General features: G+C 39.2%; 1 protein-coding gene across 1 annotated transcript in view; it reads left to right on the top strand.

Annotated features, from left to right (window-relative positions):
* Nucleotides 1-1,004: 1,004 nt before the first annotated feature.
* Clvs1 (clavesin 1) overlaps nucleotides 1,005-24,378 on the top strand; it is a 189,250-nt gene continuing 165,876 nt past the window's right edge. Inside the window, exon 1 of the mRNA XM_027932912.3 lies at nucleotides 1,005-1,459. Coding sequence (XP_027788713.1) covers nucleotides 1,005-1,459 — 455 coding nt within the window. The remainder of the gene's footprint in view (nucleotides 1,460-24,378) is intronic.

Here is a 24,378-nt window from a genome sequence, read left to right on the forward strand (position 1 = left end):
TATCGTACATAAAATGGTATCTCAGGGAAATAGAAAAGTCATGTAAAATGCAATTATTTTTGAACTTGTGTGGCTATTGAGTTAGGTGGAGAGCCAATCAAGAGTTTTAATTCCCTTTGCCCTCGTTCCAGAAGGGTGGCAAATACAAATAATAAGCCCTGGGTAAATGTCCATAAGTGAACCTTTTTTCTCAGTGCTTATTTAATTTGATTATTGAAGGTCAAGCTCCCAGCCCTAAGCCTGCCCCACCTCCTCAACTGTTGGGAGACTCCTTTGAGTAATTAAGCACCTGTGAGGCTTAGGTTAGGGTGACCTTTAATAGTCCCTTTTTATTATTAAGATGCAATGGCTGTCTTTTAAAAGGCAGGGGAGGGGATATTTCAGTGAGAGAGGCTTCTGTTTGAGAAAAGAGGCTAATGGAAAATAATAAATTGCACAACACTCATAATTTGTCTGCCACATCTAGCCTATGAATAGCCTCATAAAGCATGCTGTGACAGAGAGGGATCTTTCTCTCCCTTTATTGTTTCTCAGAGTCATTAATAAAAGAGCCCATTATTGATAATCTGACCACACACTATTATGTTAACTAGTCAATGTTACTAAAAAAATCCTCAAACATATTTCAAATATTTGAATATCAAGCATTCCAGTTATCAATATTGAGGCCCAGTCCCCCATGTAAAGGATTATCTACCATTTGTTCTTTGGAGGCCTACTAATCAGACACACAAGAGCATACACTGCTTCTCTATCTAGGTTCTGATTAATTTGCCATACTTTCTTTGTATCATCTCTATTTTGTTTCTCTTGTGTGCATTTGTTTTTCAGTAAGCAATGGCTTCGGTTTTGCTTCTCTTTGGGATGGTCACCACATCATAGGGCCTGAATGTCCGACGACTTTCTGGGAACAGAAAGAAGATCCTGTAATTGTCTGTTTCAGTGGCAGTCTGGTGGTAAGAAGATTATTGAATGAGCCACGGTGTCAGCACATCATCAGGTGAATGGGACCAGTCTCTCTTCTTCCAAAATATCAGAAATTAAGCACTTGGAAAGGAGATTTGAACAAGATGACCCATTTGCAGGCTGGACTCAGTCCAGAGACTATAGAGAAAGCACGCTTGGAACTGAATGAAAACCCAGATGTTTTACACCAGGATATTCAGCAAGTCAGGGACATGATCATCACTAGGCCTGACATTGGATTTTTACGTACAGATGACGCCTTCATCCTGAGATTTCTCCGAGCCAGGAAGTTTCACCAAGCCGATGCCTTTAGACTCCTGGCCCAGTACTTCCAGTACCGCCAACTAAACCTGGACATGTTCAAAAACTTCAAGGCAGATGATCCTGGCATTAAGAGGGCCCTGATTGATGGATTCCCTGGAGTGTTGGAAAACCGCGACCACTACGGGAGGAAGATTCTTCTGCTGTTTGCTGCCAATTGGGATCAGAGTAGGTAAATGTAGATAGTGTCTTTACTTAGTTTTTCTTTTCCATGGCATTTTCACTGCATGTATGGGGTTATATGGCTTTATAAGTAAAGGGCTTTAATTTTAAAAAATATATTCCACACACCCACATAGAAAGTTTTAAGGCCACAGGTATGCTGTCATCAAAAGGCAAGTCCAGATTTCCAGTGGTGTTTTGGAACAATAGAATCATAGCATTGGACTTGTAAGAGACTTATAAGTCATTATAATTCTTATTAAAGTGGGTCATTTATTTTAATAAAACTGAAAGTGATCTTCTGAAAGACCTATATATTATCTTTAGTGTTTTTTTTTTCTGTAACAGAAATGTAACAAAAAATGGAATCAGTGGGTGACCTTAAGTCAAGTGTTTTTAATACCTAAAATAATGATTCTTGGATCCTTTCCATGACTTTGATATTCTCTATTTGTCCCGAGTGCTTGATCTTTGTATCCAAATACACTAGATATTTCTCTCTGAAAGTCCTATAAAGAACTCCAAACTCTTCATGCCCCAGACTGAAAGCACTATCGTCTTCTCCTCTATACCTGTTCTTCCAGTCTCTCAAGCCAGAAATTCTTGATTGACCTTTGTTCCCAAGTTCTACCCCTTGCTTTGAAAAAATCTCTCAAGTCTCTTTACTTCTCTTTGATCCCATCACTATAGCCTTAGTTTAGCATCTCATCATTTCTCACTTACATTACTGCAACACTCTGGTCTCTTCTGAACATCCTGCCTCTGGTCTCTTCTGAGCCATTCTAGTTTGCACTGTAGCCAGGATAATCCTTCCAAAATTCTGTAATGTCACTGCCCTGATTAAAGTTCTTCAATGACCTTCAAAGCTTTCAAAGTAAATTAATTCCCTTTATAATCCACCTTCTACATTCTCTACTCTATGTTTACCCTCTGCCCTTCTGTTCTGTGGTCCAAATGGTTGGAAGTATAAACTTTGCCCTGACCAGTTGTGATTTTTGACATATCTCTAATCCTTTGGATTTGCTCCACCACACACCTAAAGGAGAGACCTATCATCCCCATCCCAACTCCACCCTCCTGGACTCACTCTGCCTAATAATTCATACCTATCCTTATATCTTCAGGCAAATAGTTTTCATTTACTCCACCTCAACCCTATTTTAGTCAGATGAATAACCTCTGCTCATATTTCTATTAAAGCATTCATAATAGGAGCATAAGAATCACATCACTGTTGTCACAGATAATTTTGAACACTTACCACATATTCTGCTAAGCAAATGCTTATATTGCAATATATTGCTCATACTGCAAATGTTTAGAATGCAAATATATGTTTATCTATCTATCTATCTATCTATCTATCTGTATATGCATATATAAAACTTAATACACCCAAGACTTAACATAAAAGGTAGTATTACTCTTCTTCAATTCTATATTTGATGATAATTTAATGTCATGTAGTTAGTGAAACATGGGGTGGGATTGAGCCCCAATGGTCTGACTCAAGAGCCAGTTACCTTAACCTGCCTTATTGTAAATGAGTTTACCTTGTGCATTCTTACCCTTTCTTCCCAAGGCTGCAAGTTCTTAAGGGCAGGAGACTATGTGTTTGCATGTTTACTTGGCTAGCATATGGCACAATATTCAATTAATGTTGAATGAGAAAAAAAAATGAATGAATCCATCTCCAAAATATCAACTGTGGCTTGAACTTTCACAGGAATATCTTCATTGAAATTTTTATGTTTTGGGGGAAGACACAGGTTTAACTTTAAAAATATATCAAAACACCTTTTAATACCATTAAAAGGAATTTCTAGGGTACTTCTTCACTGCCCCACATTACTTCCTCCTCCTCTTAAAATTAACAGTAGTGTAGGGTTGGGGTAGCACCCACTATCCCTGGAAAGGCATTTGAATGATTTAATACTGTCTAGAGTTTGGTCAGGTCTGTACTTGGGCCAATAATGATAATATAGAATAATGTCATATTATAATATGTTGTGTCATAGCTAACATAATTAATGATGTGTGTTTCATTACTTTGTTCCAATGTTGAGAAAGATTTCTGGGTTCTTATATTCATCCATCTGTATCATTCAATCAAGAAACATTTGAGGAACACAGAATTTGTGCTAGGGCTTGTATAATGCAAATGACAAGAAGACTTGGTCTCTGTTGGTGAAAATCCCATGGGGTAGCTCACTGTCCAGCAATGGTACAAACATAAGAACATCTAGCCCCTGTCTACCACAGGACAGCTCCTTCTGAGAAACAAAAACCACCAACATAGGACATCAGTGTTAAACTAGAGGGAGCGGTTGTCCTCCTAGAATGGCACATTAACATTTGGGATTTTGAAACAGGAACGTTGTGATGATTCTGGAGAATAATCCATGCTGACATCATTTGTGCTAAGTGTTGTTAGTGTTCTAGAACTTCCATCTGCTAAGACAGACGATACAGAGAACACCAGTCAGTCGTGGTGCTGTACATATGAAGAAATGAATTATAGTAAGATATTTTATTTTGTATTAGAATTTGTTGTGTATATATCCCAAAATGTGTTGTAAAGAAGTGAGAAGTAACACATCTCTGAGGAAATAATCCAAATGTTTATGATTATGATAACCTTGAACGAGTCACTTTTCTGTTCCTTGATTTCCTCATGTGTAAAATAAGAAGCTTGAACTATATAATCCCTGAGAAACCTCTAGCTCTAATGACTCATGAATGTGAAGCTCATTCAGCTTCATCCGATAGAGGAGAAGGGATTTTAAAAAATCACTTTATAGGCTCTTAATTCACTAGACTTTTTAAAGTAACATTTCTGTTACCCTCTCCCTCCCCCATCTCTCCCTCTCATGTTTTCCTTTCTGCCAACCCACACATAAAAGTATTTGTTGTAAACCATTTGCTTTTAACAAGGTAGTAATGATAAGGCTATTCCATTGATAGTCAAAAAACATTGGATGCAAGCAAACTTTATTTTGATATGGATATTATCATGTCACTTACTTATCATCTGACCTTGGACAGGCAACCTCTCTGAGACTTGGTTTTCTTTCCTGTAAAGTAGGGATGATAAGATATCTATGTGTGGTTGGGAAAATTGAATGAAATAATGCATTACAATCTATATTTTGGCACACAGTAAGTACTCAATAAGCATTAGCTTCTAGAATGATTACTAATATTTAAAAATATCCCACTACCAAAGTAGTAGAGTACAGATGGCAAATAAATTAGAACCCAAGGCAAGAGTACAATGCTGGAAATTGGAGTAGGGTGGAGCGCTGTGTGCCCACACGCACATCCTGAGCACCTGCTCTCTCCCAAATGAGTTTCCTGTCACACAGACCCAGTCCAAATGCAGCTCAAAGGCTTGGAGGAGTTAGCACAGCTTTGCAAAGTGCCTGCATCACCATTATTGGGGGCCTCAGATAAGCAGTAACAAAATGCCTCATGTGAAAAGTTTAGTGAGATTAAAATGATTATTAATATGATTAATTTGACATTAATCTCCTTCATCTAAACCTGGACACATGAACAAAGTGCAGAACTGTGAGGGATGGGAAGCTCTGTTCTCTAAAGCCATCTTTAGGGCTCTGGCTATTGAGGTTAGCTGTGACAACTGAGGCACAGATTGTCCTTGGGCTATCTGAGTACAACTGGCCTTGTCCTAAAATTGAGCCTCAGCAGAAAACTGTCTGGATTCTGTATTTTCTGAGGCCCCCGAGATGAACTGAAAAGCATCAGATGAAATGAGAACCACATATTCATTCATAAAAGGAATGTGGCCCTCTGAGAGTCGGCAATTTACTTTCTAGCTCACCAGCGTGGCATGGAGTGAGGACCAAAGTGGACACTATTGCTCAATGAGTCCTCTGATCTTTCTCACCTAAACTCATATCAGCACTGGCAAGAATTCATAATTTGCCCCTGTAAGATCCAATCAAGAATAAATCAATTTTTTGCTTCTTTCTGAGCTATAGATGTGCCCCTGATCATATGGCCTGGTTTGCCACAAATGCCCTGGTACTTCAGAAGGAAATATGATCATAGGTCTATTTTTTTCTGGATTTCATTTAGTCAAAAAAGAGTTATACTTGGTCAAGGTTTTTTCTTTTTTAAACATTTTAGAATCTCAATTTATCAAACGGAAGTGGGTAAGATATCAAGCTTACTGGGCTATTGCAAGGATTAATTCCAATTGCCCTACTTGGTAGTGTCCAAGAAGCAGAATAAAGTGTGATTAAGTGCACAAACTCTGAAGCCAGATGGCCATTTTTAAATCCCAGCTGCCTCCTACCAGTCACATGCCAGAGTATGTTGCTCAAATCCTCATTACCCTCAGTTTCTCACCTACAAAGTGGGGGTGACTATGATCCTAGATTAACACTACTTGATGCTCAATAAATGGTAATTGTTTCTTAAAAATAATAAATAAAACCAGGCAAATACCTAGGATACTGGGTCATAAGATATACTTCCTAAATTTGATGGCATTACCAAATTTCTTCCACATTTAAAAAATACCACTGAGACCTCAAGCTACCTTGCTGCAGAGTCTTATTTGATAGTTCAGTTGTGGCTGGGAGGCCACCTAGTGTTAGTACCCCCAACTATTGTTCATTTTATCCTCAGGTTATAAGAAAAGCATTTGGAGGGATCCAGATAATGAAAGTCCTATAATATACTATGATACTATCCATTAGTGCTATATGTAGACTAGCTGGGTGCCCAAGTACTTACATAGAGAAAACACAATTAGAAATGCATTATAAGTTATAATATGTAGAGTTAATGTTGCACATTCTTTGGTCAGGATATTATTTCTCATAATTAAATACTCGGAAATCAGCAAGCTGGTTGAAAACTAGTTTAAAAATTGGTTCAAGTTAAAAGAAGGAAAAATTTATTTTGGAATATGGTTTTGAGATTTAGTACATGATTGGCTGGCTCCATTGGTTTTAGGCCTATGGTGAGGCAGAACATCATGGTGGCAGGAGTGTGTAGAGAGCATGATAGAGGAAAGGACTGAGAACAAGACATAACTTTCAAGAACATGCCCCTAGTGACCTACTTCCTTCAAACAGGATTTGCTTCCTGAAGTTTCCACCAATCTACCTACAGTTCATTAAGTTATGAATCCATAATGGATTAACTCACTGATGAAGTCAAAGTCCTCATGATCCAATCGCCTCCCAAAGACCTCATTTCCGAACATCGCCATATTGGTGAGAAAACTTTCAACACATTTTAATATTAGGGACATTTCAGATCCAAACCATATTGATGAGGCACTTGAAGGAAGAGTTTAGTTAGGGTGTATTACTAAAGAGAAAAAGGAGGCTGATGCACACATTGATTACTACCTTCATGTCTATGGACTTAGTATAAGAAGGCAAAGGATCCATTTTGGATGGAAGATTAGGGAGTCTGAGCCAAGATTTCAGACCTAGGACTGGGGTAAAGCTGAGAAAGTAGGGAAAAATTTAAAGTCATCCCCAAACTCAGTAACTTATTCAAAATGCATAATATGTAAAAATTCCTAACAAATAAAATAACAAAAGAAAGTAGCATAAGTATTTACAATTCTTTCCCCTTTGCCTCAGGATCCAGTTTGGTTCAGGATAGCACTGCACAAACCAATCAGATTTTTCAAGAGAAGAGCCTTACATTGGTTCCTGTCAATTATATTGCAGGGCAGGCATATATAATAACCACCACACCAAGTCTTTATGGCTCCCAAGCATTTCCATGTTTTTTTTAAATTTAATGCTCAGAATGATTTGGGAGATTCAGTGTCACTGACTTACTGATGACAAAAGGGAGGGTAGGGAGTAGATGGTGCTTTACTAGTCAAGGAGCAATATGACTCATCAATGGAAAAACTTAGATTCAGGGCTTCTAATTCCAAGTTCATTTCAAAGACATCTGGAGGCAATTGCTCAGCCTCTGAGTGGTTAGATATTTCAAAATACTCATGGAGCTTCTGCAAGGCTGAAGATGGATTTCTTGGGTGGAGGAAGAGTACAATGAGGTACCCAGGAGAGGATCTGAGGTCTGGGTGGACTGAATCTTAAAAGGAGCATCATCAGTATGTAGAGCTATTGATTCCTAATGTGTATGACTATGTCCAGTGCTGTGGAATGTTTATCATCCTATCCTGGCATTGGGACAGCCAGAAAGACTTCTATATTTCCAAAGTGTCTGGGAGAGATGGAGTCTACTTTGAGATCCACCCTTGTAGGGGGAGGGGGGAGGGGGGTTGTCTGGAAACATCCTTATATTAGCATCAATAAAATTATTCTTCATTAGGTGCTTTTATGCCAATTTTCATATACAGTCATCCCTCTGTGAGGACTGGTTCCAAGACTCCCTGCAAATGCTAAAATCTACTGATGCGAATTCCTTACATAAAATGGCATGTGTGCATTATCTCTTTTACTTTAAATCATTTAACTATTTCTTATAATACTTAATATAATGTAAGTGTAATGTAAATAGTCATTTAACATATAATAAAGTATAACGACAAGATAAAAAGTCTGTATATGTTCAGTACAGATGCATTTTTTCCAAATATTTTCAATCCTTGGTTGGTTGAATCTGTGGATGAAGAACTTGCAGATATGAAGGGCCACTATACATATTTTCTATTATAGTCCTGCAAGGATCTATGTTATGTAACTAGGTTCCCTGCAGCCCTGGTAAGAAGTCTAACAACTCCCTCACTTACCTTCTCTTTTCTTTCCTCATCAATATTCGGCATGGACACATGCCCAACAGAGATGAGACTATTCCCTGGTCTATTTGAATATAAAGAAATATGCTTTCCCACTAAATCCACCAATGATTTCATTCCTCCCCGAACTTTGAGTTCCAAAAGTCTCTGGCAATCAAAATATGAATCATTAGTGTGTTGCTAAGTAGCAAAGAAGCCCTGGGGTCCAAATTCAGGGTTTTCTTCACATACCCTATTCAACTGTCCCTCAGCCCAGAGGCACACAGTGACTAAGTGTAGACCATGAAGTTATTTTTTGTGCAACTTATAAGGCTGACAGTGGGGACTGCTTTACAAGTTTATGCACCAGAGGTTGAACTCATTTGGGAGGCTGAGTGGTGAGGACCCATCCAGTCTTCAAAAGAAAGAAAATGAAAAAGGGACTCATTGGTTCAGTCTGAGCAAATAGGAAATTGGGGTGCTGGCCTATAGACAAGACTTGCAGTTCTTTCGTGGGATAAAACTGGGTCTCATTTATTCCTTCACACACTCTATAGTAAACACCTGAATGGCTACAGTAGTCTGGTCTTGTGAGGTTCCTAAAGGCTCTAAGGTCTTATTCCTGTTGAGCTCAAGACCTAGAATGGCATCTCCCAGCATGCCCCACATCAGACCCTCCAGGCATCTAATGATGGGAGGACAAATGTTATTAGGATGTTTGACCTTCTTTCCTTGACAATTGTGAAAGCAAGGACACTGTCATATTGACGTTATAATTTGGAAAGTCACCTGGATTCTTTGCACTTAAGAATGGGCGTTTTTCCACTCACTGCTGTTTCTGGGAAGGTGTTCCCCCCTTCCTTGTCCTCTGATGCTTTGCAGCAATTTAGCTGATGGATTTGCTGGACATATAGCAGCTCCTTCAGACATCACTGGTCATTGCTGACCTGTGACAACCTCTAAAGGGCTGAGGTGGCAAAACCCCCACAGCTCTGTGGGAGTGATGATTTGGCCGTGGGAGATGAGCTTCAAGCAGCTCTCTCTTCTGATTAAAACCCTGAGGCAGTAGGTGGGATATAATTCTTCAAACTATAAATAAGCTAGCTGATTGAGGCTCTCTTTTAGCTTTTACAAGAGCATTAAGGAGCTTTTTACAAGTAGCAGGGGTTCTGTGCCCCATTCAGTTTGATTGTCCTCAGTAATAAGAACTTGTGGCATGAAAAGGAACAGATTTCTCAGTAGCCATGTGTCCATGCCGAATATTGATGAGGAAAGAAAAGAGAAGGTAAGTGAGGGAGTTGTTAGACTTCTTACCAGGGCTGCAGGGAACCTTGCTCCTCAAATCCCAAAGCCTATTAAGAGAGATTCAGCAAAATGTTCTTCTATTAAAAACACTGCCAGAACCTCTCTGGTAGTGATCCGTTTTTCCAATTGTTATGAGTTTGGGAATGAGCAAAATGAGTTGGAAGGAAAAGGAAAATTATCACAATTACAAAACAAAACAACATTGAAAGCTTATTAAGTACTTACCATATGTTAGCCAGTAATGCTCTTAGGCAGGCACTAGAATATCCATATTTTCCACATGATGAAATTGAAATTCTGGAAGGTTAGGTAATCTTTCCAAGGTCACCCAGAAGATGAGTGGCTAATAGAGGCAAAAATCTCAGTCCTAACTTCTCAATCAAAATGCTATGCTGCACAACCAACTCATACTGGAATTCATTTTCCAAATTTGGGGGCTTTTAATCAGACATTCAGGAGAGCTCTCAGTGAGAAATCAGTGAGCAAGCATCAGCAGACACTTGAGCTCTCAAAGGATTTGAAAACGACCTCATCACTCAAATGGAGAATCCTGTTGTCATGTTCCATGACTTCCAATGTCATGGAATCCTGGAAAACCAAAATTGAAATTCAGCTAGTCTCTGCTGTCATTATTTGACAACAGTAACAGTGACGACAACAACAAAAACAACTTTGATTTTTAAAATCCCAGCCTAGCATGGGAAACGGGATACTGCTTGGAATGTGTTACCCAAAGCAACCCTAATCTAAGCCTACCTGTCATCTTTGTCTACCTGTTGCTTGCATGAAAATGAGTGTTCATCTACAGACTTTTACCTTGCAAATAGAACCCCAGCTGTGCAGCTTAGTAGTCTTATGACCATGGCAAGATAGTGACTCTGTACTGAGTTTCCTGGGTGCTTGGTGGGGCTCTGAGGTTGAAATGAGGTAGTAGGCAGTAAAGGGCTTTGTTATCCAAAGGGTCATTTCCTTTCCTCCATAGTTCAGGTGCTTTTCCAACTTTGACCTAACCCAGACCCTAAAATGCCAAGGATATGAATTCCCAGTCAGTGGAAGGATCTTATAAAGGAGAATAAATCTGTTATATGCTTCTAAAATGATGATGATTGATGAAAGAATAAAGTTATAATGTGCTTAGATAGGGGCTTCCCCAAGCCGCTGGATGTGTATATGGCTTGTCATGTGTGATGGCCAAACAATTTTCTGGACGTTTCTTTTAAATCCCTTCTTTCTCCAATAAATTTCTTATTGACATCCCACTACTTACATGCTAATTCCACTTTCTGCCCACTGTTCACAACCCCTTGCGATTGAACTCAGGCTCTTACAAGTATGCCTCTTATCCATCTCTCCTAGAGATTGAGTGGGAGAGAGAGCCATGGGGTCTCTGCTAGAAGATAACAAGGCAATGTGTGACCCTGCCTGACTGGGTGGCTGTGGATGTCACATGGCTTTACAACACTGCTGCACAGGCTAGTGTCTTTGTATCTGAGAGGACCTTCAGGACCATAAGAAGAAGCTTTTATTGATAGTATTTCTTTCTAGGCCAGCTATTTCTCCCCAATTCTCATTATAAACCCAGGCATTTAAAAAACATTGCAGTCCTTACCTTATAGATTAAAAAGAAGAAGAAAAATCCCCCTCTTATGGTCAGAAATTCTTCAAGAGACTAAGAATAACTTCTTTCTTCTCCAGGCAAGTCCTGGCGAAGGCAGCCAGAGCCAAACTTGCTCACAATTACTCCACTTAACACTGTACTGCAATCTGGGGGCATGGCCAGCATTTGCTCTTAAAAAGACCAGTGTCAGTAAAAGAGGGCCCACAAAAAGGGCACTTTTAATCAGGTTTTGCCTGCATGCTGCGTCACTGGGAGATTTCCTAATGGGCATAGCAGACTCCTGAATGGCTGCATTACAAGGGTTTTTTTCCCCCTATATTAAAGCTCTTGAGGGCCATTAATTGCTCTCCCTAATTTAGAGAAAACCCATAAAGCATCTTCTGATCCCTTTAAAAGGAAGATGCTGTACAGCTGAGAAGCAAGCCCCCTAGCACAGACTTCAATCCCCAGTCCCTAAGCCCTGAGTCTCATCTCTATAACCATCCACCCGCTCTCCTGCCCTTTAAATATGGTTCCCAGATAATCACTCCTGAACGGTGATATACAGAACTTTAAACAGCTGCTGGGAGTGATTAACTGCCTGTGCTTCGCTCAGGTGGTAAATCAAGCCCAGAAGCCATTTATTGTGACTGTACTATAAAGCAGTTGAAGTTATTGCTACTATACTGCAAAATGCAACATCAGACAAGAAAATAAAGAGAGGGTAAATTCTGCTGTGAAGCTTTTACCGTGATGTGTTTTGTTTTCCTTCGCACATTCTCATTCTGCTCCTCACTATTTTCCTCTTCTCTTGGCCTCTGTTTCTTCCCCGTCTCCATAACCCCCGCCCAATGTCTCTGCATCTAAGTTCAAATGTGGCACTTCCCCTGACATTCCTGATCACAGTGTTAATATTAATAATGCTCCTAGGCACGTAACATCTCTCTGTTTCCTGTTGTTTTATTTAATACTCACAACAATTTATGAAAAAGATATTATCTTCATTTTAAATAGAGAGTATTTCATCTGGACCTGTCACAGGGCTGGTTAGTACTTTGATCCCCAGGATTTCTCTGTCTCCTTCTGATGGGGTCTGCTACTGGGGAACTTGTCACCTTTTTCTTTGATTGCTCAAAATTTGTGGCAGAATTCTTGCTCGGCAATCCTTAAGATTCCCTGATAAAGTTGGTCCAGTCTTTCACCATATATTTTGCCGAATGAAACCTTAATAATTTGGCATCATTTCCTTTATCTAAAGGACATCTTTCTTCCACTCGAGTCCACCGTCTGTCTCCCTCATCTGCCCCTGCACTCTCTTCATCTCAGCTCTTCCCCACCCTTGCTGTGTGGTTCCTCCTACCCTGGCTTCCTTCCTGTTATGAGGTTAGATTGGGTCCTATAGGAGACCAGGAAGAGGTATCTAAGCCAGCTGGGAAGCTGGGACTTCAGAGAGATCTTCCTGGAGGGGTCATCCAACTAGAAGGAGAAGGAAGGGTGAGGAAACTGAGACAAAAGTGCACAGGATGCCATGATCCTGGGGGACAGAGATGCCATGTTGAGAAAACCTCAGTTGGTTCCATTGAACATGGAAGATACAGGCTCACCTGGTGAGAGATGAGGCTGAGGAGGTTGACTGAGGCCACAAAGGAAGGAATTTGGGTTTTATGCTAAGGGACCATCAATCAAATCTTTCAAATATCATATCCACACCAAGTAGCTTTGCCATGGCCCAGGCTGCGTTGATCTCTCCTTTGTCCTTCTCTGAATGCCTGATACAGTTATCTTCTTTACAGCCTACTCTCTCACATGCCAGGGAAACTCCCAGAGGCAGGACTCTGTGTCTTTTCCTCCACCCTCTCTTTGGCTACAACGTAGAGCTCAGGGCTGGCTGACTCCTGGGGAAGAAGTGGAAAATGGAAAGCCGAAACGAGGGAAGTTCTTTCTAGACTCTTCTCAATAGCAGTATTCCCATCAAGTGACAGGTGTTGTGTGTTACTGAACTTGAGAATGAAAGAGGAAGAGACAAGGATGCTTCTGGCTACCCTTCACCCATGATCCTCTGCAGGACCAGGTGGTTGTAGAAGTGGCTTCAACAATAAGAGTGTGAAATGGGTTGATAGGATTCTGGAGAGGCTTATCCACTCTGTGACTCGGGCTCTGGGTACGAGTTTCCTCATCTAATAATAAGTTTGTGGAAGGAGATGACTTCAGTTGCCTTCCCTCAACCCTTAAATTCTGTGTGATTTCCTTTGGATCAGATGGAGTTAAGAAGAAGTTTCATGTAGGAATCTCCATGGTTAAGGATGCAGAGCTCCAGGAACAGAAGCCTATCTCCCTACCTTGTTCTTTGGGAGTGGCTTCTTATTTCTACTCAAAGCCCCATCGCTCTGACAGGTTTGTGTAGATTCTGGTGATAGCACCTCTCCTCATGCTGATTAGCATATCATACCACTAGAGGTAGAGTGTTGCAGCCTGATACTTGACCTGTGGCATCTCTCCAAATAATACTGCAATGCTTCATTTACCTCATATCTTTGTATTCCACAGTTATTAAATTTCCAAACTGTTGAGGGCTGCCTTTTAAGATCCAGTTTTAAAATTTTTATTCAGTTCTGGTTTAAACAAACAAATCAACAGAATGTGTTTCTTACCCTTATTCCATACAATTTAATATTTTCTTCTGAAAAGTGCTGACCCTGATAAATAAACGTCATTGTACTCTGGGCTAGACAATAAAGATTTTTGGAGTATGGAGGGCATTGTCCCTCTGCCACATGGCCTCTACTGCCATGCTTTTTAAATTATCTAATATGTATATTTTTTAAGTTACTTTTTTCACCTCTTTGCTGTCAAGTCAAGTTGCTGTTAGTGTATCTGCTTCAAAGCCCCGTTTTATTCCCCTAATTTTTTTGGAAGACAGAAAACTAAACCCATTGAGTTATATGCCTTGGGTGAGGAGCTAGAGGGAATCCCAGGAAATAAAGTAAATGAGCTGTAGCAGTGCACAAATTTTATAATATCTCATCGCTTTGATGAGAAATATAGTTCTGCCTAATGCACCGGCAGGCAGGGCATGAAACATTTTCCATCGCAGCATCTATTTGTCACTGTGCAAAACTGAAAACTTGAGCCAATATCCCTTCTAGATTTCTCCAACCTTGGATTCATGTTCTTCACCCCCCTGACTCTTGTATCTTTCTTCTCTTTAAGATTCTTCCTAGCCTAACAGAAAGTGACCTACATCTTTCTTTAAACTTGGACTAAAAGTCATTTTTACCCAAAACAGTGACTCTCCTTTTAGTTTTCATTTTTAGACTTTCCCAACTATTAAGTAGAAGGCTTTGTCTCTCAACAAGAATATATTAGGGGAAGAAAAATAAAGTATCTTATTTTTCTGATTATTTTTACGACCTTCTTTGAATCTTCCTCATCTACCTTAAGGGGTGTGTGTGTGTGTGTGTGTGTGTGTGTGTGTGTGTGTGGTGATGGGGACTGAACCCATGGCCTATGCATGTTAGGCAAGTGCTCTACCACTTAGCTGCGTCCTTGGCCCAACACCTACCCTTAGGCAACAGGAATTCAACAGCTTTGTCGCTGGACTCCTTCCCTTTGGTACTCTCATCCAAGTGACTACTCGCTTCTCCCTTTCAGAGTGGTCATCATGACCTATGACTGTGGCTTCACCACTGTGGCCACAATTTTTATATTTATTAATTTCTATTGATTTGATCCCTCCAGTACCCAGACACCCTCAGATAGGGTCGGGCACAGGGACATTGGTGAGGCCTGCCAGCACTAAGATACCTGGGGAGGGGAGAGAAACATGCCTTATACTGGCTCCTCTGGTTCTCTCAGTGCTCTAAGTAGTGGACGCTACTGGATAAGTGAGCCACCCTAACCTGGGTCATTCTTTACCAGAGGACACCCATCTTTGATTCTACATTGGCTATTGTAAACATGCAAATCTCTTGAAATTGTAGACACTTGGCAGAAGAGAAGATACCAGTTTTTACCTGATACCTAGCAGATTCACAAACAAAAGAAATTGAAGAACCAACACATGATTCTTCTTCTTCTTCTTCTCTTGGTTAGCCCAAGAGTATAATTCTGTGGTGCACTAGGGAGGCAAATAACCTATTGGGATAGTATTACAGAATGGTTGCCTAATAGATTTTTGATCCCAAATCAATTACTATGTCCTAAATATGAAGTGTTGTGTGATTATAAGGATAAGCATTCTCATGGTGAAGACTCATAAAAATCGAGAAGGTGTTAGAACATTAATAATCGTCCTTAGTCCTGTCACTTAGATGAAACCACTGTTTTCATTGAGAATTGAAGTTACATTTTACACACACACACACAACTGAGCTTACACTGTGAATAGCTTATTTAAGTTGTTTTCCGGAAATGTTGTTCCAACCTCAATTTCCCGTCAGCAGTCTGAGTGTGCCATCTCTCCTTGTCTCCCATCCCAATTCAACGCATTATTATGCATACTCTGACCTTAATCATTTCAAGCCTTTCTGTGCTATTTTATTTTAGATGTGGTTTTCATAAGTGACAACTGTTATGGATGGTGTTACTGTTTAATGCTTTTTCCTTTTCTATTTATGCAGTGGGTTTTTGTTGTTATGGTTATTCATTTTTTTCTGTATACATTTATTTTTATTTGATATTTTTCTGGAAATGATTTAAAAGATAAGCATTATGTTTTCAATGTTAGTAGTGGATAATTTAGAGGTTTTTTTCAAAGACAATACTAGATTTGTAGTAAATTAGCTCTTACAGTAAATAATAAATCAGTAATTTAAAAGACCATCTGTCTTTGTCTATTCAAGCTGCTCCAACAAAATACCCTAGTCTGGGTGCCTTATCAGCCACAGAAATCTATTTCTCACAGTTCTAGAATCTCAGAAGTACAAGACCCAGTCACCAGCAGGTTAGAACTCTGGTAAGAGCCCACTTCTTTGTTCATAGATGGTGTCTTCTTGCTGTTTCCTCTCACTCATGGTAGTGGGGAGAATAAGATCCCTTGTTTTTCTTTTTAAGAGTAATAACCCCCCAGGAGCCCTCTTGATCTAATCAGCTTCCCTCTCCTAACACCATCACCTTCAGGGTTAAGATTCCAATATATTAATTTGACAGCGAGACAAGAACACCATTTCTTGCAAAAGATGAGAAATTTAATACTGTAATACACTAATCTACCACTTATCTTCACTTTTCTTTATTTACTCTGTGGTTATGGATGCCATAATTTGTTTTCTGTTGTCTTTAAAATAAAAGCAATCATTTCTTTTACTTAAAAAAATGCCTTTTGGAAATTAATTTTATAACCAATCATAACACATTTCAAACAAACATTTAAACCCATCTCTCTATGTGACTCGTTTCTTTTTGGCTCAATGCCTGTCCTTCTATCAAGATTTTCCAGTTCTGGACTGGTTTGGATATTTTTATTATAATCTTGGCCTAGATCTTCCGATAGCTTATTCAGGAAGATTGAAGTAGAATGCTGTGTGCCCGAGTGGTGGGAGAACTGCTCTTGTTTTCTCTCGTGCTGTGTGACCTGACTGGGACCCACTCTTGGGCTTTGTCCCAGGAGCTGTGTGGTGATTTGCTGGCTGGCCTTCGAGAACCATGACTGCTGAGTCCGATTGTGTTGTGGATTTTTTTCTTGGTGACCTAATTATTCTTCTGGATACCTATCAGATTCTTTCCTTCTGCTGTTTCTTCCTCCTCTTTCTTTCCGACTCTGAAAAATTCATTCGGCTTGTGCTTAGGAGTGCTTTCTAGCCTGACATTTTATTTTCTTGGAACACAACACACACTAGATTTCCTAACTAGAGCACTTTTTTGTGTCGGGAAGTATTTCCTACATTGCTATCGTTGATTACTCTCTTATTTCTTATTCAGCAAGTGTGTGGACTTATAAAATTCTTCCCACCAGAGTGACCCTCTGTGACAGTTTCTTTAAGTTCCAAGGATATGCAATATGCTTGGATTTTTTTTTTTAAGCCAAAGTGAGAAATTTTAATTTCCCTTTCAAATATTTTCTTTTGTTTATTACAATAAATCTATTTTACAGAGGGAAAAATGCCTGATCCTTTTCCTTCTCTTCAAGTCTGCTTTGAGACATATTCTCATTGAGGCCCAATTTGACCATCTGATTTAACATTGCAATCCCTCCCCTTCCCTTGCACTCCCCGGTTTCCTTGATTCTATTTTGCTCTTTTTCTATTCATGTGTCACTTTCTAAAACACTGTATGTTTATTTGTTAATCTATTTTTTACTGTTGTCCTTCTTTGTCTCCCATTCTAGCCCCACTAGCATATAACCTCCTGGAGAATAAGGATCTTTATATATTCTGTTCCCTGATATATCCCAAGCACCTCAAACTGCTCCTGGCAGATACTAGGTGTTCATTAAATATACGTTGGGTAAATTATTACATTCTTCTGTGTGCTTAAATATTCTGCTCATGTTTATACAAGCAGATGTGTTCTCTAATATACAGGTGTGCAGAATGAAAATACAGTAGGGTCCTTTGAAGACTGATGTGGCTACTCCACACGCTATTTCAAGTGCTCACATACATAAGGGAGGGAAACTGCACTTGGGGGTCATCACTCCAAGGATTCTCACCCTGAAGTGAAGGATGATGGAATGATTAGTAATAGGAGTGTTGTCTCTCTGCTGAACAGCTTCTTCTGTGTGCTAGACATGAGTGTCTAGGACCAAGTTTTCATAAGTGCTTGTGGTGTTGTCTAAGACCCCACCAGCCCACCCAAAAAAGAATTTGACCTTCCTTGTCTTATCAAAAATGAAGACAAGGTAAGTTTATTATTAACTGAAATAAAAAGATGGGGTGGCTCTTATTTCCTTCTGGAAACAGAGGAATGGACGACCAATAAGTCATAATAATTCCTCCTATTTTTTCTCAGTCCACTCTTGTTCTATTTGAAACTTCTCACTTCAAACAATCAATAAGGGAAGGCATGACTGCTGTGGTCTGACTATGGTTTGTCCCCCACAGTTTCAAATGCTGGAAGCTTGGTCCCCAGTATGGTGGTAGTTAGGGATGACAAAGAGGTAGGGCCTGTTGAAAGGCAATTAGGTCCTGCGGCACCACCTGCATAATTAGATTAATCTGGTATCACAAAATGGGTTGCATCTTACAGAACTAAATTAGCTCTCCTGGGCATAGGCTGTTAAAAGGAGAGCCTGCCTTTGTTTGTCCTCTAATGCATGTAGCCATTTCCCTTTTTGCTTCTTCACCATGTTATGATACAGGCCAGGGCACCCTTGCCAAGATTCTGGAATCATGCTGTTTAGACCTTGTAGCCACCAGAATTATAAGCCAAACATCCTTACTTGTCAAGTATCCAGTCTCAGTTATTTTGTTATAGCAACACAAAATGGACTAAGCAGTGACCCTTCTCTTCAAGAAAGCTCTAGATTTCTGCTTATGCTTCTTCTAACTAAAACATACTTTGATATTCATTTAAATTTTTTTCTTCACTCTCGATATTCACAAGTCTTTCCAAACAAAATTGAGTCTCATTTGACCCACCCTCTTTTAGTGCTGCATTCCTTATGATACTTTGCACAATATCCTTTAAACACATCATTAAATATGCAAGTTTTCTCTTTCCTAATTCTGTTTAAGTGCTTAAAGAAGAACTGTCTCAGCTATCCATTGTTGCATAATAGACCACTGTAAAACTTAATCTCTTTTAAAAATGTATTATTTTTTACAACTGTGTAAGTTTACTATATGATTCTTCCCTTGTTTTATCTGGGCCTACTCATGTGGATGTATTTAGTTGAGAACAGAGGGAGCAATATTTGAGAACCAGTTTTAGCTGAAATAGGTGAATGGCTGGGTGTTTCTTTCATCTTAAGTTTCTTCAGTACTTGGTGTTCTCAGGGAAGTTCTCCAGGAGGATGATGGTAAAAGCTACAAGACCTCTTGAGGTCAAAGTTTACACTTGACACTCTACCCTTCCTACTGTTCAAAGCAAGTCACAAGGTCAATCCAGATTAAAAGGCAATTCATATCTTGATGGAATAGTTGAGGATCTGATTATTAGCAAAGATCCATCCTCTGGCCCAAATGATTTGCATTAAACACACACACACACACACACACACACACACACACACACTCCCAGACTTCTTAAAGTCTCTCTTCAATTTTCAGTGTCTAGATCAAAGGTTGCGGTCCCATGATTTCCTCCAGATTCAAAAGTGGACATAGCTTCTTTGATGCAGTATCTTGGGAACCGCAACTATTGATCTCAAGATCTGTGGACTAAAATGTCAAGTTGTCTTCCTGTACCCAACATTCCATGAAGTGGATAACTGTGATAGGTACTCCTGACCAAAGGAGGAAGCACATGGCAATTCCTAGTCCTGAGATTCAGCAGGGTCATGTTGCCAATTCTGCCTATGTAATTGAATACACATTTCTGTCTTCTCCTTTGAAGGAATTTCTTGGTTTCTTATTCTCCTTGACAATTGGCTCTGGGCTCTAGGCTCTACCTTCTGAGACATATTTTCTTTATCTTAAAAAATGAACTACAAACACACACACACACACACACACAATAACTATGTGAGGATATGGATGTGTGAACTAACTTGATTGCAGTAATCACTGTGTAATGTATACATACATCTATCTAATCATAACTTTATACAACTTTAATATATACAATTTTATTGGTTCTTCATACCTCAAAGAAAGTAGCTTATATTTGTGACTTAGTATTGCCAGCAACTGCCTACAGAACTTTAGGGCCCAGGGGTCTTTCTTTGTTTTGAATTGTCTGGTATGTTTTAGTCCAGTGGGTAGTGTTTTTATCAATACAACTCTTCTAAAAACATTGTGAGTTTCCTATGAATCTACTCAGGGTCTGTACTATGCTTCATATGCCACATCTGCTCTTTTTTGAAAATATCTCTCTGTACTGTAGGTGGGTAGCTGCTATTGTGGCAATGTCTTGAGGGTCTTAGATGCTCCAGCTCTAGCTGAAAATGTCTACCAGGCACCATTTGAAGTCTTTCAGAGGTGTTAGCAAAGATCTGAGAGCCACAGCCTTGGTTTGATCTTCATGTTGACTCCATGTTGTACTTATAATAGTGTGCCCACAGGACAGATTGAGAATATGAAGGAATTTAATTTTCCAGCCCAACAAATCCTGGGCCTTTTACCTTTCTTTAAATTATGCTCACAAACTGAACTTTTCTTTCTTTAGTTCATCTCACTTGACATGATTTATCATACACAGCAAAAAGTGCCAATTGACACTGTCAACTTTCTGCCAGATCCACAAGCTCATTAGGTACATTTTCTATGCTCAACAGTACCTCAAAAAATAGTCTTGCAAATGTTCCATCACTCCATAAATGGATTGCCTGTCTCCAGCTTTTAATAGCAATTTCCTCACTGCTTTTCCAGCCCTACTCACAGTCTTTTCACTGCCTTTCTGCCTACTCATGCAACCCACAGCTAAAACCAGTGCCACCTGTTCCTTGTTGTTGTTATGGCAAGACCCCCACTTCCAGGTACCTATTTGGGACTGTTGTTGTTTTTGGCATAGTAAATATATCAAAATTTGATGGTTTAAAATAACAGTAATTTGTTATTTCCTATAATTCTGGGGCTTGACTGGGTGGTTCTTTGCTGATTTTTTCCTGGCTTTCCTTATACGACTGCACTCAGGTGTTAGCTAGCAGCAACATGTGGGGAACTGGCCCTCCATCTCTGTGCAATCTTTGATCTTGGGTTTCTATTTGGCATGAGAACCACAAGCTTCCAATGATGAAAAGGTAAAAGTTGCAAGATTTCTTGAGGCCTATACTCACCTGTCCCCTCAAGTCACAAACCAGCCTGGTTATGTGACTTGTTTTGACAAGCATATTCTGTTTGTCAAAACAAGTCACATAACCAGGCTGGTTTGAAGGGGTACGAAAAGAGATGTCACCTTTGTGGAGGGTGAGGAGTGCAGCATAGTTACATTCCAGATGGGGACATTGCCTGAGATGGGAAAAATCTGTAGCCATTAAGAGATGCAGCGCAAAAGCCAGGTCCTGTGAGTTTTTGTATTCCTTATGTTACAAAACAGATATCTAACGTAGGTAAGTGCTATACTATATGCTTGTTGAAGTGAAGGAGGAAGAAGAATTGAGATCAGTACTTTTGAATCTGAAATTCTCTTTAAAATAGACTCAGTATTTGGAAACTTTTAAAAGCATTTTCTTCTGATAAATTAGGGGGATTTCACTGCACATAATAAATGCTTCCAGAAAGATGCTGATTTTATCATTTAATACTTGAAAACCCTATAAACATGATTCAGTTTGGTTAAAGGTTTTTGATTTAGCCACTCTCATGAATATGATATTCAGGCTATCAATGAAAGTGAGCTGAAATAGACCTTTTAGACTAGAGGCAAGGAATACTCACACATATGAACATACCCGGCCATATATCTGAGTATAAATGAAACTCTTAAGAAATATAGAGAGAATTCAAAATGAGCCCTTTAAGGAATAGGGCCATTTTTTTCTTTTTCATAAAAAAAAAAAAAAAAAACAGAAAGAAAGGAAAGGAAAAAAATCACTGAGTAATATATACTACAATAAATTTCATCTTGAAATAATCTAAATAACTTTAAATCCCAGCAATCTGAGATCTGTTCAGTGCTAAGCATAAGCATATATACATATTGACATGATGCTATTGTTGTCATGACAATGTTTTATTTTTTGACACTCAGAAACTAATTTATCATTTGCTTATTAATGGGGAAAACAGAAAACAGATTATTTCTAATCACATTTAGTACTCTTATTTGTAGTTAATATTTTATCTTTTAAATAGGCACTTTAAAAAGGGAAAGATTATGTATTTTCCATTTTCCTATAGTGAGTTCAGAGTATTCCATTTTGTTGGCCCTTAATATTTGCTGTATTAAGTCAAATGGAGGCTCTAATTTCAATTCTAACTATGACTTAAAAGTTTCAGCTTTTTGGTATGATTTAATTCCTATGAGCACATTGGAAATAAATCCTTTTGAGATACTTTTGAAAGTGGTGTTTTTCCTCCCTTGTTTAATGGGGTGTCACAATATAGTAGGACTAATGAACCTATGCCCAAGTATTCTTGTATTGCATCAAAATTAGATTCAGTGGCTTTCCACTACCCATCAGCATTTAGAACCACTTAAATTAATAGCATTAATTTCTCCTTCACTAACCAATAAACTGTACCGTGGCCTTCCCTGGCTTGATTGATCTATGTGGATTCAATAATATCCACAATGTGCCCTGCACTGTGACACCCAGTAGGAAAAGGACAAAGTCCCTATCCCCCAGACATGTGTAATTGGATTGAAAAAAACACTTCCATAAAAAAGAATAATCTTGGTTGTCATAGCAGCTACCATGTCTTGCTTGCCTGTTCTCTGCCAAGTGAATTTTATATGTTATTCTCCATTTGTCTAAGAACATAGTTAGGCAATTGATGTGCCAACTTTTCAGATAGGGAAATAGGCTTTGGGAAGTTTTAAAACTTGACCGAGAGCATAGTGATACTAAGTGGTTGAAGCAGGAATTCCAACTCATATTCAGTGTCAAAGGCCACACTCTACCTGTGTGCTAGTTCATCTAGGGAATAGCCTGGACAGGGAGGGACACATGGCAGAAAATCCTGAAAGAACACAAAGTAAGAATGCAGGAGCCCCAGTCAAGGATGGAAAGGAGAAAGAAATTATCATTGATTTTTCCTAATGGGGCACATATGTGGCTTGGTGGATGCTGAGCCTGAGCTGGAAGGTGAAGATGGATGGGGAGTGAAGTGGCAGGATTCACACGGGCAGGTTAGAGCTCGTGGGTGGACTGTCCCAACCCTGCAGCATGTCTCTCTTGCTATCTCCAGCCACCTTGCCCTGGCCAATCTTACTTTTATCTCGTCCCTTGTCCCTTGACACAATTGTAGAATGGTCTCCTCTTTCTCTTTTCAAGGCATTACGTAAGTCCCTTATTCTCTTGCTTTCATAAAACCTTTTTTTCAGACTGCAAATTCACTGGTGCTTCCTGAAGGTCTCCAGCATATGTGTTCATTTCTAGTCTATCTTAGATGGATTTCTGTGTTTCTCATTTGTGTTTTTATGTTTTCCCACTTCAGTTGGTTGTCTCTCTGCAGGAGAAAAATCTCCTGGAAGCAAAAATTTGCCTTTGGTTATTAACTTCCCTTCACCATTCTCCTTCACTCTATTTGCTCTGGATGGACTAACACAGAGGGTTGTTGTGAGGAATAAATTAAGACAATAAAATTAATGAATGACAACCCACGAGAGCTTGGCTGAATAGTACACTGTGTCTAAACTGGAATTTTCATTATTATATCTGCAAGTTGTATTTCTGCCTTCTTTTAGTTTTTATTGCTTTTATTTTTACTTTTTTTTCTGTTTCCCTTTTTTAAAATTTCTATATTTTACCTTTGCTCCTATTTATTTATTTATTTGTTGGTATTTCCTTCTAATGATTGTTCTTTTAAGTTATCAACATAATAATGTAAATCACTTTGGAAGTTAAGTCATAACATTATTTTGACAGAAGACAGCATCTCTGTGCCTCTCCCCATCTCTAATTCCTTTCTCAAAGGCATACAATTTCAACCATGTTAATTATTTTTTGGCATTTGCTTGTATATTTTGAACTAACACACGGACACTGCTATTTGTTGGTTATTTTAGTAATATTGCTAAATTTATTGTACATAAATTTCATTTTTCCCCAGCCTTTCCAAAAGATTAAATCATTTTAGGGCTAAATCCATATTTAGTGCCAATATTAGAATAACTATGTAAATATTATTAATAGTTGAGCCATATTAGAAAACTGATTACATCTGAAAAAAATTTAAAGAAAAACACTCTGATGATATTCTCTTTCTACACAACTTTTTTGCCCTCTGTTTAGTTAGTAGTTGCTTTTATAAGAATTTATTTATGTTTTTTGCCTCCAGTGCTGTCCACTGTCTCAGGCAACAGGGACCCCTGTCCTTGATCATGAGCTTCAGATTCTAAAGTTCAGAGGGTTCCCTCTGAACTTCCCCAACCCTGACCCTCTCCATGCAGTCAGAGTTACATAGATGCTACAGGGAGAGAGAAGTGCCCTCTTGGAGCCTGTGCCACTTGCCCTTCTGGATGTTACTTATGAGACCCAGGGCCACAATGTTCTTTGCCCAACAGGTTCCCAGCCCTCTTGTAGTTCCTC

Source organism: Marmota flaviventris, chromosome 15 (genome assembly GCF_047511675.1).
Source record: "Marmota flaviventris isolate mMarFla1 chromosome 15, mMarFla1.hap1, whole genome shotgun sequence".
Classification (NCBI taxonomy): Eukaryota; Metazoa; Chordata; class Mammalia; order Rodentia; family Sciuridae; genus Marmota; species Marmota flaviventris.